The 26,014-nt window shown below is 52.0% G+C and overlaps 13 protein-coding genes across 13 annotated transcripts; 4 read left to right on the forward strand and 9 right to left on the reverse strand.

Moving 5' to 3' along the window:
- Positions 1 to 482: 482 nt before the first annotated feature.
- Positions 483 to 2,438, reverse strand: J4E82_000463 (uncharacterized protein; the record flags this gene model as incomplete). Its single annotated transcript, XM_051726784.1, has 3 exons — positions 483 to 1,283; positions 1,330 to 1,438; positions 1,492 to 2,438. The coding sequence occupies 3 exons, from the start codon at positions 2,436 to 2,438 to the stop codon at positions 483 to 485; spliced, it is 1,857 nt and encodes a 618-aa protein (XP_051593209.1).
- Positions 2,439 to 2,878: 440 nt separating this feature from the next.
- J4E82_000464 (uncharacterized protein) lies at positions 2,879 to 3,490 on the forward strand (the record flags this gene model as incomplete). Its single annotated transcript, XM_051726785.1, has 4 exons — positions 2,879 to 3,037; positions 3,094 to 3,145; positions 3,209 to 3,390; positions 3,446 to 3,490. The coding sequence occupies 4 exons, from the start codon at positions 2,879 to 2,881 to the stop codon at positions 3,488 to 3,490; spliced, it is 438 nt and encodes a 145-aa protein (XP_051593210.1).
- Positions 3,491 to 4,002: 512 nt separating this feature from the next.
- On the reverse strand, positions 4,003 to 5,712 carry J4E82_000465 (uncharacterized protein; the record flags this gene model as incomplete). The annotated part of the gene is made up of 3 exons (XM_051726786.1): positions 4,003 to 4,815; positions 4,863 to 5,401; positions 5,448 to 5,712. The coding sequence occupies 3 exons, from the start codon at positions 5,710 to 5,712 to the stop codon at positions 4,003 to 4,005; spliced, it is 1,617 nt and encodes a 538-aa protein (XP_051593211.1).
- Positions 5,713 to 5,847: 135 nt separating this feature from the next.
- On the reverse strand, positions 5,848 to 7,481 carry J4E82_000466 (uncharacterized protein; the record flags this gene model as incomplete). The annotated part of the gene is made up of 2 exons (XM_051726787.1): positions 5,848 to 7,060; positions 7,138 to 7,481. 2 exons carry the CDS (start codon positions 7,479 to 7,481, stop codon positions 5,848 to 5,850), a joined length of 1,557 nt encoding a protein of 518 aa, XP_051593212.1.
- Positions 7,482 to 7,969: 488 nt separating this feature from the next.
- Positions 7,970 to 9,430, reverse strand: J4E82_000467 (uncharacterized protein; the record flags this gene model as incomplete). Its single annotated transcript, XM_051726788.1, has 5 exons — positions 7,970 to 8,477; positions 8,526 to 8,799; positions 8,861 to 9,161; positions 9,234 to 9,243; positions 9,291 to 9,430. The coding sequence occupies 5 exons, from the start codon at positions 9,428 to 9,430 to the stop codon at positions 7,970 to 7,972; spliced, it is 1,233 nt and encodes a 410-aa protein (XP_051593213.1).
- A 505-nt stretch (positions 9,431 to 9,935) lies between these two features.
- J4E82_000468 (uncharacterized protein) lies at positions 9,936 to 11,067 on the reverse strand (the record flags this gene model as incomplete). Its single annotated transcript, XM_051726789.1, has 3 exons — positions 9,936 to 10,420; positions 10,481 to 10,780; positions 10,839 to 11,067. 3 exons carry the CDS (start codon positions 11,065 to 11,067, stop codon positions 9,936 to 9,938), a joined length of 1,014 nt encoding a protein of 337 aa, XP_051593214.1.
- Positions 11,068 to 11,754: 687 nt separating this feature from the next.
- On the reverse strand, positions 11,755 to 13,997 carry J4E82_000469 (uncharacterized protein; the record flags this gene model as incomplete). Its single annotated transcript, XM_051726790.1, has 5 exons — positions 11,755 to 11,866; positions 11,916 to 12,225; positions 12,274 to 13,032; positions 13,080 to 13,689; positions 13,746 to 13,997. 5 exons carry the CDS (start codon positions 13,995 to 13,997, stop codon positions 11,755 to 11,757), a joined length of 2,043 nt encoding a protein of 680 aa, XP_051593215.1.
- A 633-nt stretch (positions 13,998 to 14,630) lies between these two features.
- On the forward strand, positions 14,631 to 15,194 carry J4E82_000470 (uncharacterized protein; the record flags this gene model as incomplete). The annotated part of the gene is made up of 1 exon (XM_051726791.1): positions 14,631 to 15,194. One exon carries the CDS (start codon positions 14,631 to 14,633, stop codon positions 15,192 to 15,194), a length of 564 nt encoding a protein of 187 aa, XP_051593216.1.
- Positions 15,195 to 15,996: 802 nt separating this feature from the next.
- On the forward strand, positions 15,997 to 17,079 carry J4E82_000471 (uncharacterized protein; the record flags this gene model as incomplete). Its single annotated transcript, XM_051726792.1, has 2 exons — positions 15,997 to 16,477; positions 16,532 to 17,079. The coding sequence occupies 2 exons, from the start codon at positions 15,997 to 15,999 to the stop codon at positions 17,077 to 17,079; spliced, it is 1,029 nt and encodes a 342-aa protein (XP_051593217.1).
- Positions 17,080 to 19,064: 1,985 nt separating this feature from the next.
- J4E82_000472 (uncharacterized protein) lies at positions 19,065 to 21,019 on the reverse strand (the record flags this gene model as incomplete). Its single annotated transcript, XM_051726793.1, has 2 exons — positions 19,065 to 20,746; positions 20,803 to 21,019. 2 exons carry the CDS (start codon positions 21,017 to 21,019, stop codon positions 19,065 to 19,067), a joined length of 1,899 nt encoding a protein of 632 aa, XP_051593218.1.
- Positions 21,020 to 21,321: 302 nt separating this feature from the next.
- J4E82_000473 (uncharacterized protein) lies at positions 21,322 to 21,959 on the forward strand (the record flags this gene model as incomplete). Its single annotated transcript, XM_051726794.1, has 3 exons — positions 21,322 to 21,524; positions 21,691 to 21,859; positions 21,912 to 21,959. 3 exons carry the CDS (start codon positions 21,322 to 21,324, stop codon positions 21,957 to 21,959), a joined length of 420 nt encoding a protein of 139 aa, XP_051593219.1.
- Positions 21,960 to 22,138: 179 nt separating this feature from the next.
- Positions 22,139 to 24,675, reverse strand: J4E82_000474 (uncharacterized protein; the record flags this gene model as incomplete). Its single annotated transcript, XM_051726795.1, has 4 exons — positions 22,139 to 22,507; positions 22,567 to 22,987; positions 23,046 to 23,410; positions 23,461 to 24,675. 4 exons carry the CDS (start codon positions 24,673 to 24,675, stop codon positions 22,139 to 22,141), a joined length of 2,370 nt encoding a protein of 789 aa, XP_051593220.1.
- Positions 24,676 to 25,060: 385 nt separating this feature from the next.
- J4E82_000475 (uncharacterized protein) lies at positions 25,061 to 25,914 on the reverse strand (the record flags this gene model as incomplete). The annotated part of the gene is made up of 2 exons (XM_051726796.1): positions 25,061 to 25,785; positions 25,836 to 25,914. The coding sequence occupies 2 exons, from the start codon at positions 25,912 to 25,914 to the stop codon at positions 25,061 to 25,063; spliced, it is 804 nt and encodes a 267-aa protein (XP_051593221.1).
- Between the last annotated feature and the right edge of the window lie 100 nt (positions 25,915 to 26,014).

The raw sequence follows: 26,014 nt of genomic DNA on the forward strand, positions 1-26,014 counted from the left end.
GCGAAGGAGGTCGACGGTTTGGGCGGGTTAACGGCGCTCACGAAGCAACACTGCCAAAGTCTACGCGCAGTAGGCAGAGGGCAGGCGTAGAAACGTGCACAACAGTTAATCCGGTTCAGTAGAAAAGGTGAGCATGCATTGGCAGGTGCAGCGAGCCGGACTTAGGAGATGGATGGACGGATGGAGGATTGGAGGTAAACACATGTAGCTAGTCAGTCAGCCAATTAGGCCGTCCCTGTCTATCCAGTGTTACCAGCACCAGCACCCCTAGCACTCCGTCTCAACCCTAGCACATATAAGCACGCCTCTGGGTGCAAGTTCACTGAAGAAAAAAACACTCTAGGTAAATAGGCACATTGAAATAAAACCACAGTCCATGCATACAAGTGGTCGAATGGTGCCTTGCTATGCAATCGCGTATCATGAAGGAGTTATTACTTAAGATGGGCTAATCTATGATTAAGCTGATCAGAACCGTCGTCTCATGCCACAGTCGCATCTGCAGCGTCATGTCCAGACCTGCTACTTGGGCCCTGGAACGCCTCCGACCCGCGAACATCCTGCATCTCCACTCCGCCGCCCTGCTGCTCTGGAGCCAAAGGTGCAGTGCGTTTATCTCTGCGCGGGCCAAACCTCTGATCGCCTTCCTCGTACCTTCTCTTGAAGTGCAGATATGTCGGCGGACGCGGTCGTTGCAATACAGCGATCCAGTTTTTCAAGACTGAGCCCTGTGTAAAAGGTCTATGTCGATCCTTTTTAAGGAACTTGTGCGAGTTGAGATATTCACGTGTCGTCTCGCCCCTGCCGACCAAGAAGAGATGGTACACACCAAGGCTGAAGGGATATGACCATCCCAGGAGTCCATATATACACATGGCAAAGGGCACACGCCATCGATCAATAGCCTCACCAAAAGATGCTCCATTTTGTGCTCGCCAGACCAAGAGATGTGCCAGGCTAGCGCCTAGGAGAAAAAGCCCTAGCAAGGTGGTGGCACAGACGAAGACGAAAAAGTAACGGTAGTTGCGGCGTCCCACGCAGTTGTTGAGCCAGACGCAATGATGATCTTGCGTCTCAATGCAGTTGTCACACACACGGCAATGGTGAGCACGTGGGGGTCGCCAGATATTGCAACTCTTACAGTACTTCGTCGGCACTTCCATAGCAGCATTGGTGCCGGTTGCGGAAACGACCATGGTCCACTCAGTGGTGGGAGGTCCGAGATTGAGCGGGTCGTCATTAGGATTAGGCGGAGGAAATGGATGTAGATTCCGGGGCAGTATCTGTAAGAGTCAGTGATGTTCAGAATGTAGAGGGTGCATGACATACGCCGGGATCCGAAGCGGACGCATGGAAAAACGAGGAAATGGAAACTAGAAGCAAGTATGCAAAGAGAATGGGTATCGAAGGAGAAACGTGGGTCCATAGCCAAGGTGCCCTGTAATGATAGTTAGCATAGGTGACAGCAGCCGCAGGGAACGGTGTACGAACGAGAACCCGAAAAAGAGACCAGCAGGTAAAATGATTAATATAGCCGTGGCTACGTTAACCGGCCGGTCTCGCGTATTTTGTAGCCTGCCGCCCCAGCAAAACGCAGTATTGCCAGAGAAGTACTGATAGTTCTTGCCCAACTCCCGCTTGACTGCTTCTTTGGTAGCTTCCTTGCGGGCTAGCCTAGGGGAGGATTCGGCGGACGTAAGCTTCTCATGTCCTTGATGGGGTCGCATCTGAGCTGAGCGCCCATCGCGACTAGATAGCATAAAGCTGGATCCAAAAGAACGAGGGGATTTGTTGGGCGTTGGGTCCTTGTTGGAATTATGGCCATGGGTGTTGGATAGGTCGAGATGCTGAGGCCTGGGCCGCTGCAGAGGTGTAATACTTTCGCCACGACTACGCACTGTCTCCGCGCCTGTGGGCGTGGTGTTGGCAGTGGTGCGGTCAGGCATGTCTCTGTCGGTAATGTCTGTGCCGCGCGAAGGCGGAGACTGCGGGTCATGCTCGTGGTGGAGGCCCAGCGTCGGGGCACCCCGGATTGTTTGTGTCGACCCTGTGCTTTGGCGGTACGGATTGCTACCCTCCTCGTGTGTAGCCTCTGAGTAGAGCGAGCTGTGACCGAGGAGGGAGGTGGGGCGCTGGTTGCGCTGTTGTTGGAGACGCTGCGAGCTCATGGGGCGAAAGAATCCGTGGGCGGCCAGCGGAACATGAGTTCTACTCGTCGATGTCGTTGGGCGACTCTGGTGTCCGATACTGCCGGCGACGCTCATGCCGCCTCGTCGCGCGGGGCTGGCCTGCGACCATCTGTTCTGGCTGCCCGAGTTTGCAGTCGCAATGGACGACGGCCGGGACGGCGGCAGGCCGGGCTCTCCTGCTGGGCCCGTCATGCCCAGCACGCGGCTGCCAGTGGAGCTGCGCTTCTGTTCGGACGGAGTCATGGCCATGGTGTCGTTGTTGTTGCCGGCGCTATCACTATCTCTACACGCAGCATGACATCAAATCGTTGCAACTTGGAGCTGGAGGGGAGGCGCGACCGGATTTCAGCGCGTCGTCGCGACGGGTACGGAGAGCGCAGGTGGGCGAAGACGGCAGGCGGAAGGGGAAGGAGCGACTGGAAGTGAGTGAATGGAAGGGCGGCGGCGCCAAAGGTTAATGGAAAAGTCGACTAAGACGTGTGATTGTGCTGAAAGGGGCGCATAAAGTTGATGCTCGACCCTTCGACGTTGCCCGGCGCACTGCAAGGTCCGCCTGTCTCTTTCCGGAATGGCCGTCGCTGTGACGCAGCCGCGAAGCTTGGCGTCCGCGAGATTCAACATCGAACCACTGCTCCCGCGACGCACGCAACCCATTTCTCGCAGACCACCCACGCCAATTGCACCCCACCATGTCCTCCATCATCGCCCGCTCGGCCTTCCGCGCCGCCCCGCGTGTCGTCCGCCCTACGCCCGCTTTCCGACGATGGGCCAGCGCCGCCGCTGAGGGCGAGAGACAGGCCGGCAAGGATGCCCTCAAGACAGGAGCAAAGCGCGACCCGGAGCTCTACGTACGATGCCGACACGCCCGCCGGAACATATGAGACGGACAGCTGATTTCCTGCAGGTGCTCTTTGCTATCATGAGCGGCGTTTTCGGTCTTGCAGGATGGCACTTTTGTAAGCTCCCTGCCATTTCGATTGTGCCTCGGGCGCCAACCTTCGCATACTGACAATTGCAAGCCCGCTCTCCCACCAGCGCCTCGTCGGAACGATCCGTCGCCAAGGCCTCAAACAGTGAGCCCTGGAAGCAGGATGGCGGAGCAGGCCCCTACCAGTACCACCCTGGAGGTGACACCAGCGTCAAGAAGGATGCGCCTTCCGCTCTTAACGTCGTTGTCATCCCCAATGTCACTCTCCCCAAGGTAAGCTGGAGCCAATTGTGAGCCAGAAAGTTGACTGTACTGATGAGGACTGCAGGAGCTCCACGACACATACAACAAGTGGGGCAAGGATGGCTACTAAACATGCAAACTGCTGTCCACTACCCAATTTCCAAGTGAAGACCCATGGCAGTGGGGTACGGAATTCTCTTTTCGTTATACATCTGTATATAAGAACTCCATTGATGCCACTGCATAGATTAAACAAATCTTTTTTACTTTTTTCCTCATATACATGTGCATCATAATTTCGGTGCCATTGGCAACGCATGAGCAGCAAGAACGCCAGACGAATTTTTATCGGGAAGCACTACAGTCGTGTAGCTCACTATACCCCGAATGCGTATATGTACATCATGACCCACGTAGGTAATGCTAGGAAACTCTGTGCCCCACCCAAGTAGAGAGATACACGCCATGCCAGAGACCATAGGACAAGAGTGTCCAGGCTTTTGTCGTCGCAGGCTATCCCTATGCCTAGTCCTTCGCGGATACTGCTGTGAGCACCCGATTAAGTGAACCGGTAGAAAGTAGTCTATGTATGGGTATCTATAAGTGCGCTCTCAGTCCGCATGTCCGGCCCGTCAAAGACAATCAAGCCGCGCTTGGTAGCCTCCTCTTAATCTCGTCGATCATGTTGCTCCGCTCGACCGGTACACCATTCTTCTCAGTGTCGTTCTCGTCCTTGATTCCGAGGGTTTTGATCTTGACCTTGCCGTCTTTGAGTTCGTCCTCGCCAAGAATGACGGCGAGCGGAACACCTGCTGTTTCAGCTTGCTTGAATTGTTGTGGAAGCTTGGGCTTCAGTTTGTAAGAAAACTCGGCCTTGATGCCTGCAGCCCACAGCTCTTGAGCAACCTGCATACGCTCCGTCAATAGGCCGGTGAAGCCCTTGCCACCAAAGGCCATAACGAAGACATCTACGTCCTTGGCGCGTTGTGTCGACTGGCCGCGGGCCTTCATGATGCTGATAATTCGATCAATGCCGAAAGAGATACCAACGCAGGGAATGGGTTTGCCGCTGAACATGCCCACCAGCCCGTCGTAACGACCACCTGCGGCGATACTTCCTACACCAATCTCTTGTTTTTGGCCTTTCCCAGTCGGCGCCGAGCCTTCTGTAACAACCTCATAGATCAGACCAGTGTAGTAGTCTAAACCACGAGCGAGTGAGAGATCGAAGGAGACATTCTTGCGGGCGCCAAAAGCGTCGAGGTATGCGAAGAGCTGCTCCATCTCCTTAACACCTTGAATGACATCTTCTGATTTGGAGAGAGTCTCGTTCGTCTTGAGATACTCGATGATATCGTCTCCACCCTTGCGCTGTACCCACTCTCCAATTTTGTCCGCAATGTCCGCAGGCAGTCCCTTAGTCTCCATCTCTGTTTTCACCTCAGCCCATGGTAGCTGCAACGCGTTAGCAACTGACAGAATACTATGGTTATTCTTCTTACTTTGTCTAGCTTGTCCACTGCAGAGCTGATTGGCCGTATCAGTTCGTCCTTGACACCAGCTGCCTTGAACATGCCGTCCAGGATCTTCCTGTGATTTATCTTGATTGTGTATGAGTCCCACTTGAGCGCTTCGAAGACGTCGGTTGCGATCTTGAGGACTTCCGCATCGGGAATCATGGCGTCGTACGAGCCCGCAATGTCGAAATCGCACTGGTAAAACTCTCGCATACGTCCCTTGGTCATTGCCGGTTGGTCACGACGGTACACCTTGGCGATTTGGTATCTCTTGAAGTTCTGCACACTAGGGTTCATGGCGAGCCATCGTGCAAGCGGGACTGTAAGATCGTAACGCAGTGAGCAGAGCTCACCACCTTGATCCTGTAGATCGTATATCAACTTCGAGTCTTCTCCATATTTGCCGCTGAGGATCTCTTTGAGTTCGAAGACAGGCGTGTCGAGTGTCGTGGCTCCGTGGCGCTTGAAGACTTCCGTCACGGTCTGGAACAGGTGATCGCGAAGTGCGGCATCCTCGCCGGTCCCTTGGACAGTCAGTCAATCATTTGCGCGCATAGAAGCAAGACATACAGTCGCGTGTGCCCTTGGGCACCTTCAGGTTGAACGACTTGCTCTTGTCTTCTTTGCCCATATCGTCGAAGCCTATAAGCGAATTTTGTGTGCAGAAGCGGCGGCGGGGTGCGAGAACGCGAAGGCGGATAGGTTTTGGGCTGACTTTGCGGAATGCGAAAGTGTATCGGAGGGCGTCTTGGAAGAGCGCGGGGCAGACAAAGTGGGGTGAAGTGCGCTGCATGGACCTGGAAAGTGACTCAATCGCCCAAGAGCAAGCGCGCATGTGCAAAGAATCGTTCTATTCCGCGACTTGGCCCGTGCATATACGTACCGACGTCACAGCCATAGCAAAAGTATAGTCATAGAATTACAATAATTAGTTTGATGCATGGGTATCTAATGATGGCTGTGCTTGCAGCTACCATGCTGCTCGGAATTCTAGCAGGTCCTTCTGTCCGTAGCACTCTGCTACTACCGTCAGAATCATGTCGATGGCTACCTTGGTGTTCCAGTCACTCTCGGTCAATGGAGTCATGGCCTGTGATCTTGTCTTTGGCGGTCCGGAAGCGGGTGTCGATTTTCCAGGAGTCATATCGCATAAATTCACTCCTCTGCGTATCTCTTGCCGCTGTCTCTCAGCCTCGGCTCGCGAGAGATGGTGGAAGGTTTGTGTTGGCGGCGTATCAGGTACGGGCATCTGGGAGTGTACCAAGCGATCGCCGAGTTGTGCAAGAAGACGTGCCCGAGCTTTTTCAAGACCTCCGTCATCCAATACACCCTCGGTTTGTTGTTCGTCTTCGGATATGATCATTTCTGCGCCAGAATCATCCGCCTCTTCAGTTACTGTGTCTTGGGCCAGCACGACGTCGTCAGACTTCGGAAGAGCAGAGTGCGATACAACATCTTTCTCGTCAGAAACACAGCTTGGATTATATCCCTCTTCTTTCGTGGAAACCTCTTCGTTGCGGGTATTGAAATCGGGAACGTCTGATCTGGTATCTCTGTCTTCTGGTACATTGCGCGTCGATTTCGCTTGATCCGTGCAGAGTCGCCGCGTTAGTCGACCAGCACCGAGTCCCAAATCCCGGATCCTGCTGACGCGTTCATGGTCCAAAGTTCCGAAATCTCCGACCAGGGCTAACAAAGTCCATATCCAACAGCTCTGTTGACGAGATACCTCGACTGATCGTCCCAAGGCTAACGTGCATCCTTGGAGAGCAATATACAGCGTCGATTCATCCATGTCGGCGACCTCTTCGAAGTTTGGGAAATTGCTCTCTATGATTTCCGACCATTGGTACTTTCCAACCTTTAATGTGTTTGTAGACTTCTTTGCTGGTTTTGATACCTGTCTATGCTTCCGGATCTCAGCGAGCTTGATGCGGAGATTCTGAAAGCGCTGAAGAAGCATGTTGTTGCAACCTTGTTGAGGATCAACAACGGACGGGTCTTCCTCCCACTTAGCAGCATCGTGTTCTCTATCCACAGCAATCCAAGTTCCCTCTTTATATATGACGCGTTGCTTGTGCGCAGGAGTTGTGTAGTGCGGTTCGTCATCATCTGAATCAACATCACCGGCGTTGAAATTGTTCGGCGCCACGAGCAACGTGGGAATCGCTGATGCTTCGGACCTGTCATACACGTAAGCAATATACTCAATATGCCAAATATGCAAGAGCGACTCTCAAGCGACGAAACAAGTACTCACCGGACACTGTGAAGGTATGCTAATGCTTCGCTCGTAGACTCGTCGGACAACTGCTCTTCGCCATCGAGCCCGGGTAGCACCGTCCGTGTTCCATACTCTTGGTATGAGTCCAGAACGCGTGGTCGTCTTTTGGAGTGCGCTGTGTTGCGCTCGATCCTGGCGCGCTTAACTTCAGGTACTTCCTCTTGCGCGCATTTCCTTTTGCCGCTGTATGTCGTTGGAGAAGCTGCCGGAGGGCTTGTAGGAGGTGGCTGTGTCGATATAAGGTAACCGTCAGGGCGCTGTAGTTTGTTGTAGGTCTCACCGTCTTTAGTAACAGCCAGGTTGACCCCCAAGTTTGACATCTTTGCGTTGAGGAAGTCAGTCCTGACTTTAGTTGACAAGTGATTGCGGAGACCAACGCGGAGGTGAGCTACATCGGTCTAGCGTCGCACTTGCAGGGAATGCAAGGTACGGCCGCGAGCTACCAGCATCAACACAACGACTCGTCAGAATAGGATAAGTAGTTTATCTCATGAAATTAATCTATATAGTTATCGCATAATTCTGTCATATTCCTCCTAAGTTTCCACAGCCGACCATTGTATCTGTGATAATATAGCTTTAATATCGCGTCCTTGGAAACGTGATATTAAAGCTTAATCATCATAGATACAATGGTCGGCTGTGAGACCTCATGAGGAATATGTCAGCCAACCGTTCCACCACGCGAAGACCAGTGTGAACGCCAGCAGGCGTGCAGAAGAACTTCAGATTGAACAGTTGGTACAACCAGTCTGGCCTCGTTTGCCCTTTCGATGCCTCTCTTCGTGTAAGGCTCCATGCCTGTCTATCATTGCTCTTTCCTTTCCATGTTCTCTTCTACTGGCTGGTAAGGGTATTTGATCGTGAGACACCAAATGTCCAGATAATCGCAGATTGTCCAGATGACGTCCACGATGAAGCTTCCGTGTACACCTACAGCGAGGCCTAAGCACATGAACACAAAGGCGACTTGGTAAACATCGTTGCCTAGGGCACTTGGCCAGCCCACTCCGATGTGCTCCTGCAGCCACGGTCCGAGCGAGTCGATGACTCCGTATATCAGAGGATACATGAGCACGTTGCCTCGCGGAAAACGTGATTTCGTGAGGTGAGAGATGATCATGCGACCGACCGAATACGCATTGATGAGACCCGCGTAGAAGATGAAAGGTACCAAATGGTGGTGCAGGATCATTGGCTGCAGGTACAGGTATGCAACGATAAGCACCCAGGCGGAGCCGAAGGTGAGGAGACCGAGGAGAGCAACGCGCGTCTTTTCACCACGGGCACGACGTGCCTTCATTACATTTAGTGCGCTGTTTGGTTGTCAGTTTGCTCTTCCGTATTGACTCGATTGCTCATACCTCGAAACAGTGTTAAACACGAGCACGACACCTCCATAGACCATATACCACTCATTCCATGCCATGCTGTAGAAAATTTCCGGGATGAGACCTTCTTTGATTCCGAGACTTTGGATCATGGAGCGTTGCCAGAAGCTACCCCCACCAAGGTAGGCTGTTAATGCATACACGATGCATAACGTTATGATACCCTCAACTGGTCCGGAAATTACTCCGAGAGTCAGCGTATGTGTGTGGTATTCATCCCACGTTTGCACGTAAAAGGTCAGCGAAGCTGCAGTAATTAGTAACAAGACCGTCAAAACTAGGCGCGTAACGGGTCTATGCTAGCTTACATGCAAATAGCGTAAGAACTGTCTTCCAGCCTTGGCCAAGGTTCATCGTTGCAGAGAACAATAGAACTTCCAATGTCGTATTGATCGCATCGACTCCATGATCGAACAGTTCGCCCAGAGGCCCGCTCTGGCGGGTCCTTCGGGCCTGACTTCCGTCTACAGCATCGAACGTCTGGTAGAGGAAGAGTCCAATCGCCCAGCTGGCGTATACCCAAGGCGGACAATCCTGGTCGAGAGTTGGTGTATACCAGAGCAGGGTAAGAAAGTTGGCTACGACGAATCCGAAACCAGAAAGAGTTATCTGTGGAGTTGTGTAAGTGGAAAAGCAAGCATTTGCAGCGGGACTATAATGTTCGCTTCAAGCCAAACTTACGAGGTTGGGTCTGATACACGTTAGCATTGCTCTGTATGAGACACCAGTAGTACTTACGCCATCCACATGGGAAAACATTTTATGACCACATGATTATAGAAGGGCTTGAGAACGTATTGCGAAAGCAGACTATGATCCACGCCAGAGTACTTGTACTCCCTGAGCTTCGGTAGCTTGTCCTGTCGTATGTACACCATGATTTGTAGCTCCTCTTTTGACCAGCAGCTGTCGGCGAGCTGTTGTGGGGTTCTGGCAGCGAAAACGATTTGGGCGGCGTTTGTTGTTGCTTTGTGGGTGGAGTGCCAAGCGCAACATCGTATGACGTAGCGTCTGGCCGCCCGGTTTTGCCAACCCTTTACGGTAGCGCGCAAACCGTATGTGTTGAGCAAGGAGCATACCTGTCATACACGATCCAAGGGTGTTTTACAAAAAAGCAGGATTGCTATCATCATTTGATATTGGTCAGAGGCTATCTCGCAAATTTGTAACTAGCACTGGTATGACCCTTTGCTGAAAAGTAGCATCACATGCTAAACCACTTCCAACTCCGCCAATCAGACTAGCATCATTCTGGAGTATCATAACCTATTTCCTTCTTGTTTGTGGCTAGGCATGTATCGCGATCACCTACTGTAGGCAGTGTATGGTCGCGTTGTATACCGAGATACACGGTGTGTGGGGCCAGCTCGGTCTGATCGAAGCCTAAGCAACAGTGCTCCAGGAGCAAGGAATTAAAATCCTGCTCTTCATGGTTTGGATGAGCGGCACTGTCTTGTGCACTGTTTCGCCCCAGCCCTCCACGCTCCAGCTCTGCTCGCGGCGAACCTTGCGTTCTTCTAGGTTCGCGAACTGCCATAAATGATGTACTGTGTTGAGATCGCCGATCTGAACGAACCAAGCACCTACACCCTCCATGACTTCCCGCCGAGCCTTCAGGCCACGTCTCCAATGTGTCTCCCATTCTAGCAGGTTGCCTGGATGCAGTGTATACGAGCGCAGTTCGAATAAGCCACCGAGTTGGCGGGGTGGTGTTGTTGGCCAGAAGGAGAACTCCTGCATGAGAGAGTTTTTCTTGGACATGATCAATTTCTTGAGTTTGGCGTCGAACTCAGGGAACTCTGGGTGAGACTGGATGTTGTGTAGCGATTCGTGATAACCCTCGTAGCGTTGGTATTCCCAGATGTGCACTATAGCGCATAGTCAGTACACGTGACAACTACAGCCCCGGGAGCGAATCGCAGTCTTACCGAAAGTGTTGCAGTCTCCCACTTCAGTCCGCCAGCTACCTACAAGATGGACCTTGTTCTCGGGGATAGAAGCCATCTTCGGATACCAACTTCCAACCAGCTCAGTGTATTCTTCGACCTTGTCTGGCTGTACTTCGTGGAACACAATCGAGTGGACGTATTTACCGCGAGCCAGGACCTGAGAAAAGCTGCGCTCAATGTCCTTGTCGAGTTCGCGGCCCTCGGGTGTACCGTAGATGAGAGATGACAGCGCACCGCCCTTCTTCTTGCCGTTCTCTTGCTCACGGGCGCGAGCCTCTTCTATAGTTGATCGAGTTAGCGCTCTTGAGTCGCCCAAAGTGGGTGGTAGGCGACGGACTTTCTTCCTGTTCCTTTCGCTTCTGAGCTGCGGCCAGACCGTCACGGAAGCTCTTCTGCTTCTCATTGAAGCTAGCAGCACTATCAGGCGTGATGTCTGCCAGAGTAGGAGCTCTGACTGGGCTCTGTGTCGGAGGCCCGGTACCGAATGCCTGAGACCGGACAGCTGTGGCACATAGCGGGGAGAGGATGCCGCCGCGCACGCTGGCACAAACACGACGTGTGAGCATGATGGTGGTGTCAGAATTCGAGCTCGGGGCCGAGGTCAACTTGAGTATTGCTTCTGACAGCGTGTGCAGAGCGGAGTAATGGTGGTGAGGGTCGTGTTTGGCTCGGTCTGGGTGGGTGGCTTGGAAGCTTCCCCTCAATCAACTGCAGCTCTCCCTGTCAAGCCGCTAGCGTGCCGCTGTGTAGATGGGGCTCTGGGGTAAGCGCGACCCACACTGCAAGCTTTCCCCACTACAGTACCCAAGACGATTCATACCTACAAACACGGTGCCTTAACAGGTTACTGCAAAGCATCACGGCTGCTACCACTAACTTTGGTCATGCAATTCAAGTCCCGAGTCTTGAACTTTCTTTTACAGTCAATTCATATAGCTCTAAAGGTCAAAGATGTGTGCACGAACTCAGCACGAGAGTCGTTGCATCTTACTTCCAATCATAACAATCGTACTCGCCACAGCCAATGCTTCCAGAATTACAGCAACCGCCATATTCTCTTACCACGTCGTCTTTGACATACCCATGCTCTACTACGACCGTATGTGGAATGCCACTTATGAATACGATAACCGTCCCGCAAAGATAAAGACCACAATATGCTACGCACTGCACACCTCGAGATTGAATGAGAATGTGATAGGTACCAAGGCATCGTGGCAGAAAAAAACTTGTGTCCCTGGGAACATGAATGTTTAATCCTCGTCGAATATCTGGAGTACGTTGTCCAGAATAGTTATGATAACGCGGGCTTGGAGGCCGGCGTCGGCCATGTTGTTGCCTTTGTGAGGTCCCATTATGGATGGCCTAGATAACGTCAGTTGATGCACGTAAATCTCGATGGGCGACAACTTACGCCCAGCAGATGCCCAAGTTTGCAGTGCTCATACGATTAACTTCAGAAGATTGCTGCACACGATGTAAATGCAGAACCAGGGCACGAAGCGTCGCATAGTTCGGATCAGGCAAGGCATTGATCAACGCATGCATGGAGTCTCGGCGCATGGTCTCGTCATCGATACGTGCAGCATCGATATACTTGCCGTAGAATTCGCGAGTAAGCAATGGGTCAGGAAGCTCGCGGAAGAATTGTTTCAGCAATCCAGCCACACTGTTCACGTCATGTTGGAACGCTTCTGGGTTACGGAAATCCACCTGGGAAGCATCTGCACAGCATTAGTTAAAATCGCCAATAGATCTTCACCATAACGTACCACTATCGAAAAGAGCTTTCATCTGCTGAATGTGTGACGAAGTCCCAGGGATACGATAGATACCCTCTACCTCTAATCCGTATAGATCCACGGCCTGTATACACTGGTAAACCACCATGGGTACAGGGGAGCCATCTCGGTGGAAAAGGTCTTCCAAAGTCACGCCAAAGACAGGATTCACTGGGGGTTGAGCATTATTGTAGAGAACGCCACTGATTTGCTGTGCGGTAGCCTGGCCAACGGGTCCACGAGGATAGTCTGGCTGGGAGTATGGGTTCTGCGTGACAGGTGAGTAGGGCGAGCTAGTGAAGTGTGGTATTGGGGGCTGCGATGGTTGCGTTTGCAGTGACGAAGACGGCGGCTGTGAGGTAGTTCCAAATGAGGGTTGCTGTAATGGCTCATGAGGAGGAGGGCCCTGGGGCGACAGAGGATTCGCGTCCGGTTGTGGCATGGAGAATGAGGGCGGCGGCTGACTCTGCAGCTGCTGCATAGAGGCACGACGGTTACCAATTGAAGCCGCTGGTGGTGTTGGATGTGACCGTGTCGCCGCCTGTGTTGGGTGCTTCACATACTGTAGCTCCGATCTGGCCATAGGTGCTTTAGATGCATGGCTCAAGATGTACTCGTCAAAGTCCCGCTCGCTGTTGATCTGGTAGATTAACTGGTTGATGCTGGGTGGAGTTTGAGCGGTTGAGCCTTTCAGCGGCTGTGGGCTGACAACCTGGCCGTTGTTGACGACGAGCTTTTCGTTGAACGAGGCTGCCGCAGTGTTAGTGACGATTTACGTAGGGGTACAACAGACTTACCGTATTTCTGCATCTCCATTGTGAGCGCGGCATCGGTTTCCTTGATAAGATCCAGCAGTGCAGTGACGGCCTGGGGACGCAGAGTCGCGACGAGCTCTTTACGAGAAACCTGGGCCGTCTGCACCTTGCTGGCATAGTCCTGGTCTGCCGCCTGTGTCTTGCGCTGCAGGTCCTCCTCGTGCTGAGCGGCCGACTTGGGTCCTTTCAAGCCAAACTTTCTGCCTGCGCCAGTATCGCCTGTCTTGACGCGATCAAGGTCTTCAGCGAGCTGGTCGTACTTGGCCTTGGCCTTCTCGGCCAGCCGTTCGGCGTCTTGCACCTTGTTCTCTGCGGAGAGACCCTGCTGCTTCCACGTCTTGCGGCTCGTATCCATCTTGTTGGCTAGTTGCAGCAGATTCTCATGCATGGCGTGCAGAGCAAGGCCGAACTGGGTGCCATTGTCGGCGATGCGCTCGTTCGCGTGGAGAACCTGCTCGAACTGCGTCTGATAGCTCTCGTGCCGCGTATCGGGCTTTCGTACACCATCGAGGGTCAAGCGGCTCAACTTCTTGAGGCTGCCGGCATGCTCCTCTTCTAAGGCTCCTCGGCGCTTGAGGAAGCTCGCGAAGTCCTGCCGGGCGTGTTAGCGCATCCGAGTGCAGTCGAGTCGATTAGGCCGTCACTGACTCTGGCGCTCGCGATGCTAGCCTTTAGGCGGTTGAGAAGGGTCGAAACGCCCACATCAGAGTGCAGGATATCGTGGACGCGCTGCTGCGTTTGCGCATCGTGAGGCGCAGTCCGTTGTTCGGGCGATGCGGGAGTTGCATCTTCAATGGGCGAATGTTGGGCACCGTCCTGGGTAGGGGACGATGCGTTGTTTAGATCGGGGTTGAAGCTATCGGTGCTTTCCATAGGCGGAATTGTGGGCGGGGCAGCCATTGTAGGCGTAGATATCGTAGTGGCCGTTGTCTACGTAGTCAGTCGTGTTGTGGTCGGACTGCGCAATGCCGGGTGGTTCGGTGGAGATGCTGCACGGGGCAAGCATGCAACGTCATCCTTCCCGCCGTCAAGTTCTGCCTACCATCTACACGCGACCCATCAAGCACTGCAGCACTGTCGACCTCTGGCAGCGCCCTTTTCTTCATTTACCACTGTCGTCCAACCATTGCTCACCTTCGCAATGTCGAACGGCTTGCCAGATGAGGTGGTTACCTGCCTCCAGAACGCCCGCTTTGTGAGTCCTCTCCAAAGACATTCATCTCATCTTCATGTTTCCATCTTGGAAATTACTTTCAACGCCATGTCTCATCTCTGCATACTGCTACTTTTCTCCGTTTGCCTGTTTCATTCCTCTGAGACCTATGCAATCAAGTCTTGTTTGTCATATCCGCTATGCAAGCACGTGCTTCATCTTCACGACGCATCCCTGGCGTCTCCTATACGTACGTGCCCAGTTCTAACAGACTTGGACAGCTCCATCTTGCAACATGTTCGGACAACATTCCTCATGTCTCGTTGATGAATTATACCTACCTACCTAATACCCCTTATTCTCAAACTCCCATCATTATCATGACAACACCTAAAACGTCCCGCAAGACACAAAATCTCGAGGCGAATGCCGTTGTTTCTCTTCTGGTACACGATTGGATATCTCATCGGCCTCCAACGTTAAACCAGTCAGGTCGTTCACCCTCACCATCGGGTCCTGCGCCACGTTCTGGATCATTAGCCGAGCTCCTCCTTGGCATGAACACTGCGTCCCTAAGTCGTATAAGTGCCACCATCAATGGAATTGCTGAGCTTGTACCTTCTGGTTCTGAAGAAGAGACATGGTACAAAGCCCAGCACCTAGCCAACAATACTTTCAGTCAGGGTAGTGAGGACACGTACTCAAGTTCTCCCGTTGGAGAGGGACTGTGGGGTGGTGGTGGGTTAGGCTCGCAAACAGCTGCAGCAGATGAAACTTTAAGAGAGGGTGACGGAGGCACCAAGTGCTATGTCGAAGGAGGAGAGGTCAGGGTTGTCGTGGTCAAGGTTCGTGACGGACGCATCGCAGATTGGAAAGGCCAAGTCAGAGATTGGAGTCTCTCAGATAACACGCAAGATTCTAGGCCCAACGGCGTGTCATCATGATCGCCACCACGAGTCTTGTTCTGGACACAGAAAATAAGAGGTTGTGTGTATTTGGTCGATTCCATCTGGGTCGGTAGCGCTCAATACCAAAAAAAAGGTCTGAATATTCTCCAGACATGAAGCATATTTTTCGGATATTGCTTTTTATCTTTCATGGTACTTGCGCAGTTTAAAGGATGAGAAACACATCCGGTGTACCAAGACTCGGGTTGCGTATGCAAGGGGCAGCCGTGTTCGTTCATCACTCGGTTAGTGCACATCTTCCATCAAATCAGATGAATTTATCTTATATGTCTTAGCACTATTTCGTGCGTGGCTTGAGGCTGTCTCCTTTGTCTCAGATTATCCCATGGGCAACCAAAAGTAGACCGCTCCCCAGACCTGTTCTCGATTTCACATCCTCAAATCCACCCGCAACATTGCATGCCATTCAGACAGAAGCCCTTGTAATGCTCAACATGCAAAAGTTGCTTGCTCATTCATCTGTACTGTAGCGTTTGTCCGTACCGAGATCAAAAGGCAATAAGACAACCCCACCCTGTATTGGTGGCTAAGTGAAGGGGACTGAAGCTGCCCCATTAGGTGAGCGATGAATTGGTATCGTTTATGAATGCACTGACCGTTTGAAAGGCGCAGACTCGCTGCCTTCTCAGCCTTGGCGCCGCCACAAACAAAGTCTCTGCTCTCACCTTCTCGTCGAATTACCACCAACCTCCACTATTCTAACTTTCTTATTCTGCAGTTGCTCTATTGTCTTCCTTCTATCTTCCCTCAATAGCTCATACGTCAATTTCCTAGCACCATGAACGCAGAGATCTACCGCACTCTCGCTGCCATTCGCGAAGAGCCCCAGATCGTCATCGATGTGGTAGATCGCTTCGACACAGCTCTTCTCACTTGCACTGACGGCTGGACCCGTGGCGAGAACATGGTTATACTTCCTGATAACCTCCCCACCCTCTTCGGAAACGGGGTTGTCGAGCTCTTCAAGAAGGCACTGGCCGAGAAGGCAGGACTGCCGATCGATCTCACTCCTATGGAGAGCGCCAATAGCTCACACACTCTTGTAAAGATGCCAAAAAACACCGGACACTCACCTCAAGTGCAATTCAACGATCTGTCTGTACAGACACCGGGTTCTGACCGTACTGCGATCGACATAGCCACCCTTACTGCTGCCTTCAAGAAGGCTCCTCGACCGATGAACTGCTGGATCATCTTTCGAGATGCGATGCACAAGCAGCTGAAGGCTCAGTTTCCGAATCTCACTGTTCAGGAGATCTGTAAGCATACAACCTACTATCTGCCTCTGACAAAGTGTACTGATAATGTCATAGCTACACGCTGCTCCGAAATTTGGCGCAGCCTGACCCCAGAAGGCAAAAAGCCCTGGCAGGCTGCTGCACAGTCGGCGAAAGAAGAGCACCTCCGCCAGCACCCCGACTACAAGTACACTCCCAGGAAACCTGGCGAGAAAAAGAAACGTCAGTCGCGCAAATCTAAGCGTGCATCAGCGGCTGCAACTGTTCCGGAGGTTCTCAATTTCCAACTCACCCCCAACATTCCGTCGACATCGCCTAGCTCGACCTATGAACCTGCGCTTCCCGTCGAGGACATCGCTGCCGATGTTGGCAACGCCTTCACTGACGACCTTGCTCAGCTCTTCGAGCCGGCAAACGTATTTGATATGTTCGCCCAAGACTCAACATCTGCGGACTTCACCTACGACTCAGAGTCTTTCCGTCACGGTCGCCTTGACGAGGAGTTCGGCATGGATTTCGACATGAACGCAAATTTTGCGCTGCTTGATGATGAGGCTTTTGCCTTCCGCGACGGCGCAGACGGCAATGCCATTCTGCCTGCCTTCTTCCAGGACACCTACTAGAAATGTCTCAAGCACCCAAGCTTCGTCTTCACAGGCTAGGCATCAAAAGCATACACGTCCTCGGTCGAATATTCATGCTCGTTATAAGAGACCGGAGAACCCCACACCATGTCACTCTTGCATGTCCTTCCCTTGCGTTCTCTCATGCTTCGATGTTCTCGACGCGGACCATCGCCACCTTGCGTTTTCATCGGTAACGCTGTTGGCAACGCCCTTGCTTTGCCATGATCGCTCTCCTTCCAGCGGCTTACACCCATCAAAAGTTCACATTGTGCGCCACTTCGAATCATCGTTCCGGTTTTCGTAGTTGGCTTTCGTCATTATCACTTATGGTAGATGCAGCTAGAGTCTCAACAAGAGGCTACCAAGCAGCATCCACTATCAAGCGTATCTTCCCCCTTACCCCGTTCACGATCACGACTCACGACCCATACTACCCCGCATTGAGCACACGGCTGCACCATACTACGAGAAGAGACTTATGAGTCTTGATGATGGAGAAACGGGCATGGAGCGTATGATTGTTCCACCCAAGACCTCAATGTGGTTGATGGTCACGATTTCCTTTCCCATGAAAACTTTTTAGATACCCCCTTGGACGTATATTTCGTCAAACGATGTACTTTAGATAGCAGTCGGTTATGCAGCGCAAGTGCCTGGTAACCGGCAAACATATCACTCTCAAAGAGACAAATGGAAACTAGATAAAATTCACAACCTTCCCCTCACCTGCTTGCCCTTGCTTGATCATGACGTGACGTGATGTGATGTGGTGTGACTCGCTTACTTGCTTTGATCTACTTGATCACTTGAACATGTGTTGAAATGTAAGGAGGTCTATGTGATATGTGATGGTAACGTCTGTGGCTGCATGGAAGGATGTGATAGGCTTGCATGGCGGTGGCGTTTAAGCAAGGAGAGTTTTTGACCCTGCCACTGAGATTATTCCGAAATAACCCTTCGTGAGACCGAGGCATTTGTTAGATGCAAAGAGACTACATATCTCTCTCTCCGTGGTTGTGAATCTTGACACCGAGTGGTTCGTGGTCGCACATTGGTGTCTCGGGTCCTTGAATAGTCTCGCTACTTGCCAGAGGCGACGCATACCTAGGTATGTTGAGCAGCATCTCTGTGCGCAGATACACGCGTGAATCGCTCGTAAGGTACTAACAGATACTCTGAAAATCTGAGGTAGTCTTATGAGACCTATGGATCATACAACATAGTTTGGTGTTAGGTTGGGTGCTCAGAAAGGGGGTTCGTTCGCTGACCAGAGAATTGTCAGCGCAACATTGTGTCAAGCCTGGCAAGCGTTTCTCAAGATGATTTGAAAGACATCAAAAAGGATTTGCGAGCGCTCGAAAACATTTAGCAAGATGACAATTGAAATAGAATGTTTTCTGTGTCAGGTAACGCATCATCCTCAATATGGCGGTAACGCTTCTGGCGTCTCTCAATGATAATCTCAGCAAGTATATCTCACTAACTCGAGCATTTCCATGTAGTATTAGTGTTGGTGAAGCATTATGGCGATATATGTCCATATCCCTACGCCCACCTAATACCACCCAGGACCGGACAATACAGTTCACATCGCAACATTTCTAGTTTTATTGTATCCAGGTGGAATGCATATATGCGAGGAGACGAAAACATGGACCAAAGTGGAGTATGCGCAGCTGAAAATGTTCTTCCTATTTCCTATATTCATGTATAATTCCTTGATACGACATAATGAGCTGCCGTCTGACTTCCAGCCTATTTATATTCGCCCTCCACGTGACCCTCATACCCATCTTTACACCATATCCGCGATGCCTCAATGTGTCTCCGGCTCTGCCTGTCCTTCTCACAGCGACCTCCGGCCCTTGCGAGTGCCCTTAGGGTTCTCGTACCGCCCTCCTGGCAGGAATTCCCGTGACCCGCATGCCAACATATCTCAAATTTAAGTGTTTATCCTTCATGTCCATGTATCATTCTCGACATCAGCTACCCTTCCAATCACTACACCATATGAACGTGCCACACCGCCACTGCGTACCCACCTCCTTGTGCCCTGTCGGCCCAATTGGTCTAGGGCACATCCAAAATTGCCTTCCACGATTCATACCAGGTTTCTTTGTCGTCATCGAGATGCAAGGTTCACCGTGTTCGCACCGCGGTACCGGTTTCTTAGAGAAGAGTTTTGTCCAATCTTCCTTTGACGCTTCTTGGGAGGCGCGCGGGTCGGCGTCAAAGGAGTCAGAGAGTATGGGCGATTGGGGAGGAGGCATTTCCGTGCTGGATTGGCTAGGTGCATCGTTAGTTGCAGCCGGAGAGGCAGGTGCTAATGAGTCTTTGGGTGGCTCTGCATCTGTAGGTTTACTCTGCGGTTGGAAGAAGCCCTTCAGCGACTGCTGGCCCTTAGAAACTTTGGTAGTAGTGGCTGGGGCACTGGATTTGCCTCTCTTGATTGGCTTCTTGGGTGATGCGGATGCTGAAGCGCGTCGCTTTTCAGCCGATTTGAGCGGGCTCTGGCTTGATATGGGGTTGCCGTTGACTGACGAGGACATGTCTGCCATAGAGGCTGCGATCGCTAGTTCCAGGTCTCTGTCCGATTCATCGACGGTCGTACTAGTGAACGACGTAACATCCGTCTTTGGTGGACTTTCCTTGTCGACAGCCGTCGGCGTCGGTGCTGGCGTAGATTTCGGTAAAGCGGGCTTTTTGCTGAACATGTCTCGGATATTCCTTCTCTTCGTAAACTCAGCTAGTAGCTTTCCGCTGAGAGGTGGAACGTCATTGACCGCATCGTACTCTCGTTGTCGTACACCATCTTTAAACATGCCTGCTGGATTCATCAAGTCCAAGATATGAACCTCTTCCTTAACCTCTTCCTCTCCTGTTGTTGGTCCGAGTGACACTGGCACCACGTCTTTTGTGACAGCGTACACCGGGCAATGATCCGACCCCATGAGTCCCTCCTGGATGTTCGCCTCCTTGAACCAGTCCTTGATGGCGATACTGCACAATATGAAGTCGATGCGCGACCCAAAATTGCCTGGTCTAGCATTGATTTTCTGCTCCCAGTGGGTAAACATGCCTTCACGGTCGGGGTGGAATTCTCGACATAGATCATATAGTACTGGCTCTTCCCGCCCCTCATCTCGCTGGCCCGGCACCACTCCATTTAGCAACAGCTGATTGAAGATTCGACGATTCGGCGTACTCAGATATTCCTCATGCGTCATTCCCTCTGCCAGCATGTTATCCTGTGCTCTAGCGGTATCGATAAGATCTCTGGAGACGTTGAGATCGCCCGTGAGTATCACGTTCTTGCCCATCTTCGTCAAGTTCCGTATTCGTGTCTCTAGCGCTGTAAGGAAGCCGATTCGGAAGCCGTCTCGTAGGCCATTGCTGTTCGCTGGACTATAGACGCCGAAAAGGACAAAGGCTGGAAACTCGAGCACCAGGCACCGTCCTTCTGAATCGAGACTATCAGCGTCGAGATCGGGAGGGAGGCAGGCGAGTTGTGATGAGCTGAGGTAGCCGCCAATGCTGGCAGATTCTGGGAGGTCGCGGTACGACGTCGTCGAGCCAGGAGGGCAGAGGGCGCCTAGGACGCCTTCTTCTGCGCGTACAGGCGCACATACGGACTGGCGCGTGTAGATACCAACGCCCGAGTATCCTCACTCGCGTTAGCAGGAGGTCGCAGCGCGAGCGTCTCGTAGTATGGGGAAGTACCCTTTTTGTGCTTTGGCAGACTGAAATAACAGTCCCAGCCGGGTACAAGCACCATGTCATCTGTCAGATCTTTGCGCTGGATCTTCAGCTCTTGCATGATGACGATGTCCGTCTCCAGGATATCGAACATGGCATTGAATGTCCGGTTCGTACTCCATGGCTTGTAGCCAAAGGGATTGCGAATGCCGTTGACATTCCAGGTGGTGATGCGAACCATGGTGGCGTGTATTTCTATGGAGGGCGACAACGAATGTAAACGAAGACCGTCATCACTTCACAATCTCAACTCACACGGAATCCCATCGGGGCATGCAAGCCACAGAACGCGACTTCGCGCGACCGACACGACGTCACATTACCCGGCAACCGAGCTCGCCCACGCTAACACAGCAATCGGGAAACTCCGCATCAGCCCATCCGCCAAGCCTCTGTTTCGTCAATTCGAGCTCCCTCCGTCACACCTCACGCCAACACCAATTGCACCCCATCTCCACTCTACCACGCCGGACAATCGTCGCCATGTTCGCCGCTCGATCCTTCGCCCGTGCCGCGCCTCGTCAGGCTCTCGCCCGCGCCCCTGCCCGCGCCGGCCGCCGCAACTACAGCTCCGAGAGCCCCAAGCAGTTTGCCGGAGCCGAGGACAACGAGTTCAACCGCGAGCGTGCCCACATTGCTCAGCACGCTGCCGAGTCTGGCGAGTTCTGGCGCAAGTTGTCGCTCTAGTAAGTACACGATTACTTGAGGCGGGTGTGGACTCAGAGGAGGGGGGAACGTGGGAGAGACGGAGGATTGTGGACGAAGGGAGACACGCGGGAAGACCACGCCATTGGAATTACCCCTTGAAACGAGAAATTGATGGAGCAAGGAAACATGCTAATTCTACGATAGCGTTGCCATCCCCTGCATCATCGTCGCCAGTGTCAACGCCAAGGTCAGGTGGGATGCTCACTGGGAGCACGTAGCCCACGAGGAGCACGAGAACCCTCGCGCAGAGAGGCCCGAGTACGCGTACCAGAACATCCGTACCAAGAACTACTTCTGGGGAGACGGTGACAAGGTAACATGTCCTTGGCACAGGATGACATATATATGTACTGACATGCAAATAGACCCTCTTCTGGAACGACAAGGTCAACTACCACAAGAAGGACGAGTAAACGCTTACTCGGCACGCTTTCAAACATTGATATCAAGAAACAGTCGAGCCAGCATCTAGACCAAGTGTGGGGTTGGATGTGTATATAGCACAACGAGCGCAAGCTGAGAGTAGACCAGCAATACATTTCCTTTGTGTCTGCATTGTTGACTGTGACACAAATTCTACTGGTAGTCAATCTCACATCTCTTGCGATCCATAACCCTCATCCCAAACGAGGTTATGTCTCATAGCCCATTCCTCTGCCACTTTTTCATCACCCCTCAACTTTGCAATAATCGCCTTTTTCATCAACTGATCGCACTCCCCGTCCAAATATGCCGCTTTCTTGAAGCATTCCGTCGCCCGATCGACGTAGAGTTCCGCTTTGGTAATATTGCCAGAACAAGTGCGATTTGATGCTTGCTCGCCTGCTTTGGGTGTCGAGGGGCGTTGGGATCCAGTATTAGAAGTTGGCGGCGACGCGTCGGGATTACCAAGGCCCATACACGAGTCTGCTAGGTGTGAATAGAGAGTGCCTGTAAGCATAGTATCTGCGCCTTCCAATGCCTATCATAGACGTCAGTGTAAGTAACTGCACGGTGTCTGGAAATGAGAAATCAACATACCTGCGGCAACACAGCCTCGATCAATCTCTTCGCTTCTCGATACTCTCCCAACGTATTCAATATTGCACCTAGACATCCCACCGCAGTCCACAGCGAGCTTGCAAGTCGTGTCCTGAAACTAACACTCGCCGCTCGGAGCGCTACACTGAAGCCCCTCTCTGGTCTACCCACTCTTCTCCACAGCTCTGCTTGCATTAGAAGAACCGAGATACGCTGCTGAACATCTGCGTTGTCTTCTTTGAGAGATTGAGCAAGTGAAGAAATACATTGGTAGGCGAGAGGAAACTGCGATGTGGAAATAAGGTAGTCGATATAGGTTTCGTGTTGAAGAAAGGAGAGTTCCGGGTCGAGAGAGGGCATGGAGGGTGTGGCTGAAGGCTTGAGTGTCTCAAGCAGATGGGAAGCGGTTGACCAGTCGGATCTGCTTCAAAGGTTAGAGTTGTTAACTGGGACTTGAATCTATGTAGAGAGGACGTTACCTTCGGATAGCTCTCCTGAGCTTGATAAGACCAATGCAAAGTACCAGGAATTGATGGAATTTTAGTGATTTGTACACTGAGGGGTCGACAGCTTCGAGCATCTTGATGGCCTCATCATAGCGGCCGCTCTGGCTTATGACGAAAGCTCGGCGACCAATAGCACGGAGACGTTCTTCGATCGGACAGGAGTGTGAGTAACAATCGAGAAGAAGATCACAATGGATGTTGGCGAGATGCGGGATGCCGAGTCGCTGATAAAGGGTCGCTGTCAGCAGCATCTGACTACCGTAACTGTTGACATTCTCCTTGATGTTAAGGTGTGAGGACTGGTAGATGTGTTCTAGTGCTCGGGGTATAGAATCGCCCTATTGATGTTAGCTCCGATGATCCATTCATTCGAAGGAGAACCACGTACCATTGTTAGAGATAACTTTGCCTCGTTTAGTAAAGTTGCACTGAGCAGACTGTACATTCTGGCCTCCTTGGCTTTGGTTTTCAGAAATGTCAACGCATCCCTTTCAGTTCCCAGCATACTCATGTAACCAACACCCTTCATCTGTTTGGGGTAGGCCTTTGCCATATGATTCAGCCAGCTAAGACTGAAGCTCAGGCAAGTCATGTCCTGATTCTCTCGTGCTGTGGCGATTGTCTCATTGATGGCAGCAATTGCTTCACCAAAACAGCCAAAGTCGGCTTGTAGGATAGCCATGTGTAGCAGCGCATACTGGTAGTGAATTTTCTCTCGCGTCTGCATGGCATAGTCGTAGTATCGGTGTAGGTTGTCAAACGCAGACGTGTAGTCTCCTGCTTTCCAGGCATCGAAGAACTGCACGAGATGCGCTTGCCGATGCACTATGCCCGACGAGCTGACCATACTACGGAGCTGGCCCTTCATCTCGTCAGGAACGCGGTCTCCAAATCTCTGAAGTCGGTCGAGTTGGAAATCCAGTATCCGGTCCAGATCATTCAGACTCATACCCGCACCCTGCTCTTGATCCTCCTCCAGATGTCCGTACGCGATCTCATACACATCATCGCCACCTTGCAGGCCCATCTCAGACACCACCATGTCCACGCCACCTGACGCGAGGCCAGCCAACCTCTTTGTCCATTGGGCTGTTGGGGCCCTGTACCTGATGAACGAAGACCAGAGCTTCATCGAATCATCAAACTGTAGCCTTGTAAACTCCAGATGTGCCCTACGGACGAACGCTCCAAGAGGAGATGTCTTGGAAAGATAGATCCGATCTAGCGACTCTTCGTCTTGTGAGCCGGGTGGCGGTGGAGTAACCAGATCCAGGATACTGTCGAACAGCGCGTGGAGGGCATCGAAGGAGTTCATTTCCCACATGTGCTTGAGAAAGAGATCGAGAAGAGTTCTGCCCGGCATGTTTGACGCATGTTCCGACAGCACATCTTCAAAGGCATCGATTGAGAAAGATGTATCTTGTTGATTGGAAGTGGCAGAGCGCTGTGGCCGAGCGCTGGATTGTGCTGGGGGTAGATTGTTTGACAAGATGAAGGAAAGTATGGGTATCGTAGCGGAATAAGGAAGACTTGAACTGCAGTAAAGACGAGTCAGAACAAGAAGGCTGATCTTCTGCGCTGTGAGGTAGCGCGGGGTAGCCATCTTTGGTGGGTGAGGCTTGAAGTTCGTAGCAGAACAAAGCGTTGGGCGCAGAAGATGTGAGTATTCGCACTTATCGGCGACACGAAAACTGTTGTTGTGTTGGTTCGCGCGACATCTGCACTGCACTCAAGCAAAGCGATAGCTGGTCTATTTGTCGAGGCTGCAAGGTTTAAGATGGAGTGTTTGTTGGAAGTCGTGGGAGGGTGTCAACAGCCGAGGCGCGCAGCGCGTACCTGTCGCGAAGTCATGCGCCTCAAATATAGTCCCATTTACAGCTCTGTCTAGGATGCTGTTGCCAAACAATCATACTACATAGAAGTCGATAGCGCAGAATTACCAGGAGGTTGTGCAAAAGACTGTGCAAGTTCGTATTCAATATATACATCTATGTAATCTTCTGTCTTGACCCCTCACCAAATCCAGAGTCTTTCCTCGTAATGTTCTTGAGATCGTTTTGACTAGACTGCAGTTGCGGCACTGGAGCGCTGTTCAAGAACTCATCCTCGCTAGTTGCGTTGGTTGCCCAAATCTTGCTGATGCTCAGATCGTATGGTCCGGGTATCCGGTCTATCAATGAGATACCCACTGTCCTTACCTTTTGTGTCAACATCTCCCTCTGTGGCTCTACAACCTGCCCATGGTTCGTCCGCACAAACTCGTTCCACTTCATCAGAATCGTCTCCCACTCGCCAGGTGTCTTGGAGTGCAGCAAATGCTGGTGAATATCCGTGGGCACAATGGACTCGGTCTGCACGTTCACAAAGTACTTGCGACCGTCTGACTTGAACTGAATTGCAAGGAAGTTGTACATGGTCACGTCCCACAATGACTTGCCGAAGATAGTTGAGCCTCGGTCAAGTGTTCTCCATCCCGCATAGCCTGTTCTTTGAATGTGTGGTTGGTTGTGTGGTAGTTGTGTGGATATGGTACCGTGGAAGCGGACGTGTGAGGGCTCGGTTTGGGTGACAGGATGGTAGTCGAAGTTCGCGGTGGAATAGCCGCCGATGTCTTTGTCGCTCATGCGCTTGCATCGTTCCAGGTCCTCAGGCTGGTTGAAGTGGATCAGAGGGAAGGGCTTGGACGGTGACCTAATGCCTTCGAGCTTGAGTGCTGCGGAGATTAGTGGCGGCGCATCCAGCACATGCAACTGCAGAGCTCACCAAAGTTGGAGAGGCGCTTGAATTCGTCCAGACTCCGCTTCAGGAAGCCTGGCGCGAGGCAGGCCGAGGTTGGTCGCATGATGGCGTGAAAGGTGTGGGGAATCTAAAGGGACAGTCCGTGAAAGCTGCGGGCGCAATGGCAGTTGGACTTCGATGAGCGCACGACGCACTGCAAATGA

Source organism: Alternaria postmessia (assembly GCF_024291825.1).
Source record: "Alternaria postmessia strain BMP 2775 chromosome Unknown scaffold_2, whole genome shotgun sequence".
Lineage (NCBI taxonomy): Eukaryota > Fungi > Ascomycota > Dothideomycetes > Pleosporales > Pleosporaceae > Alternaria > Alternaria postmessia.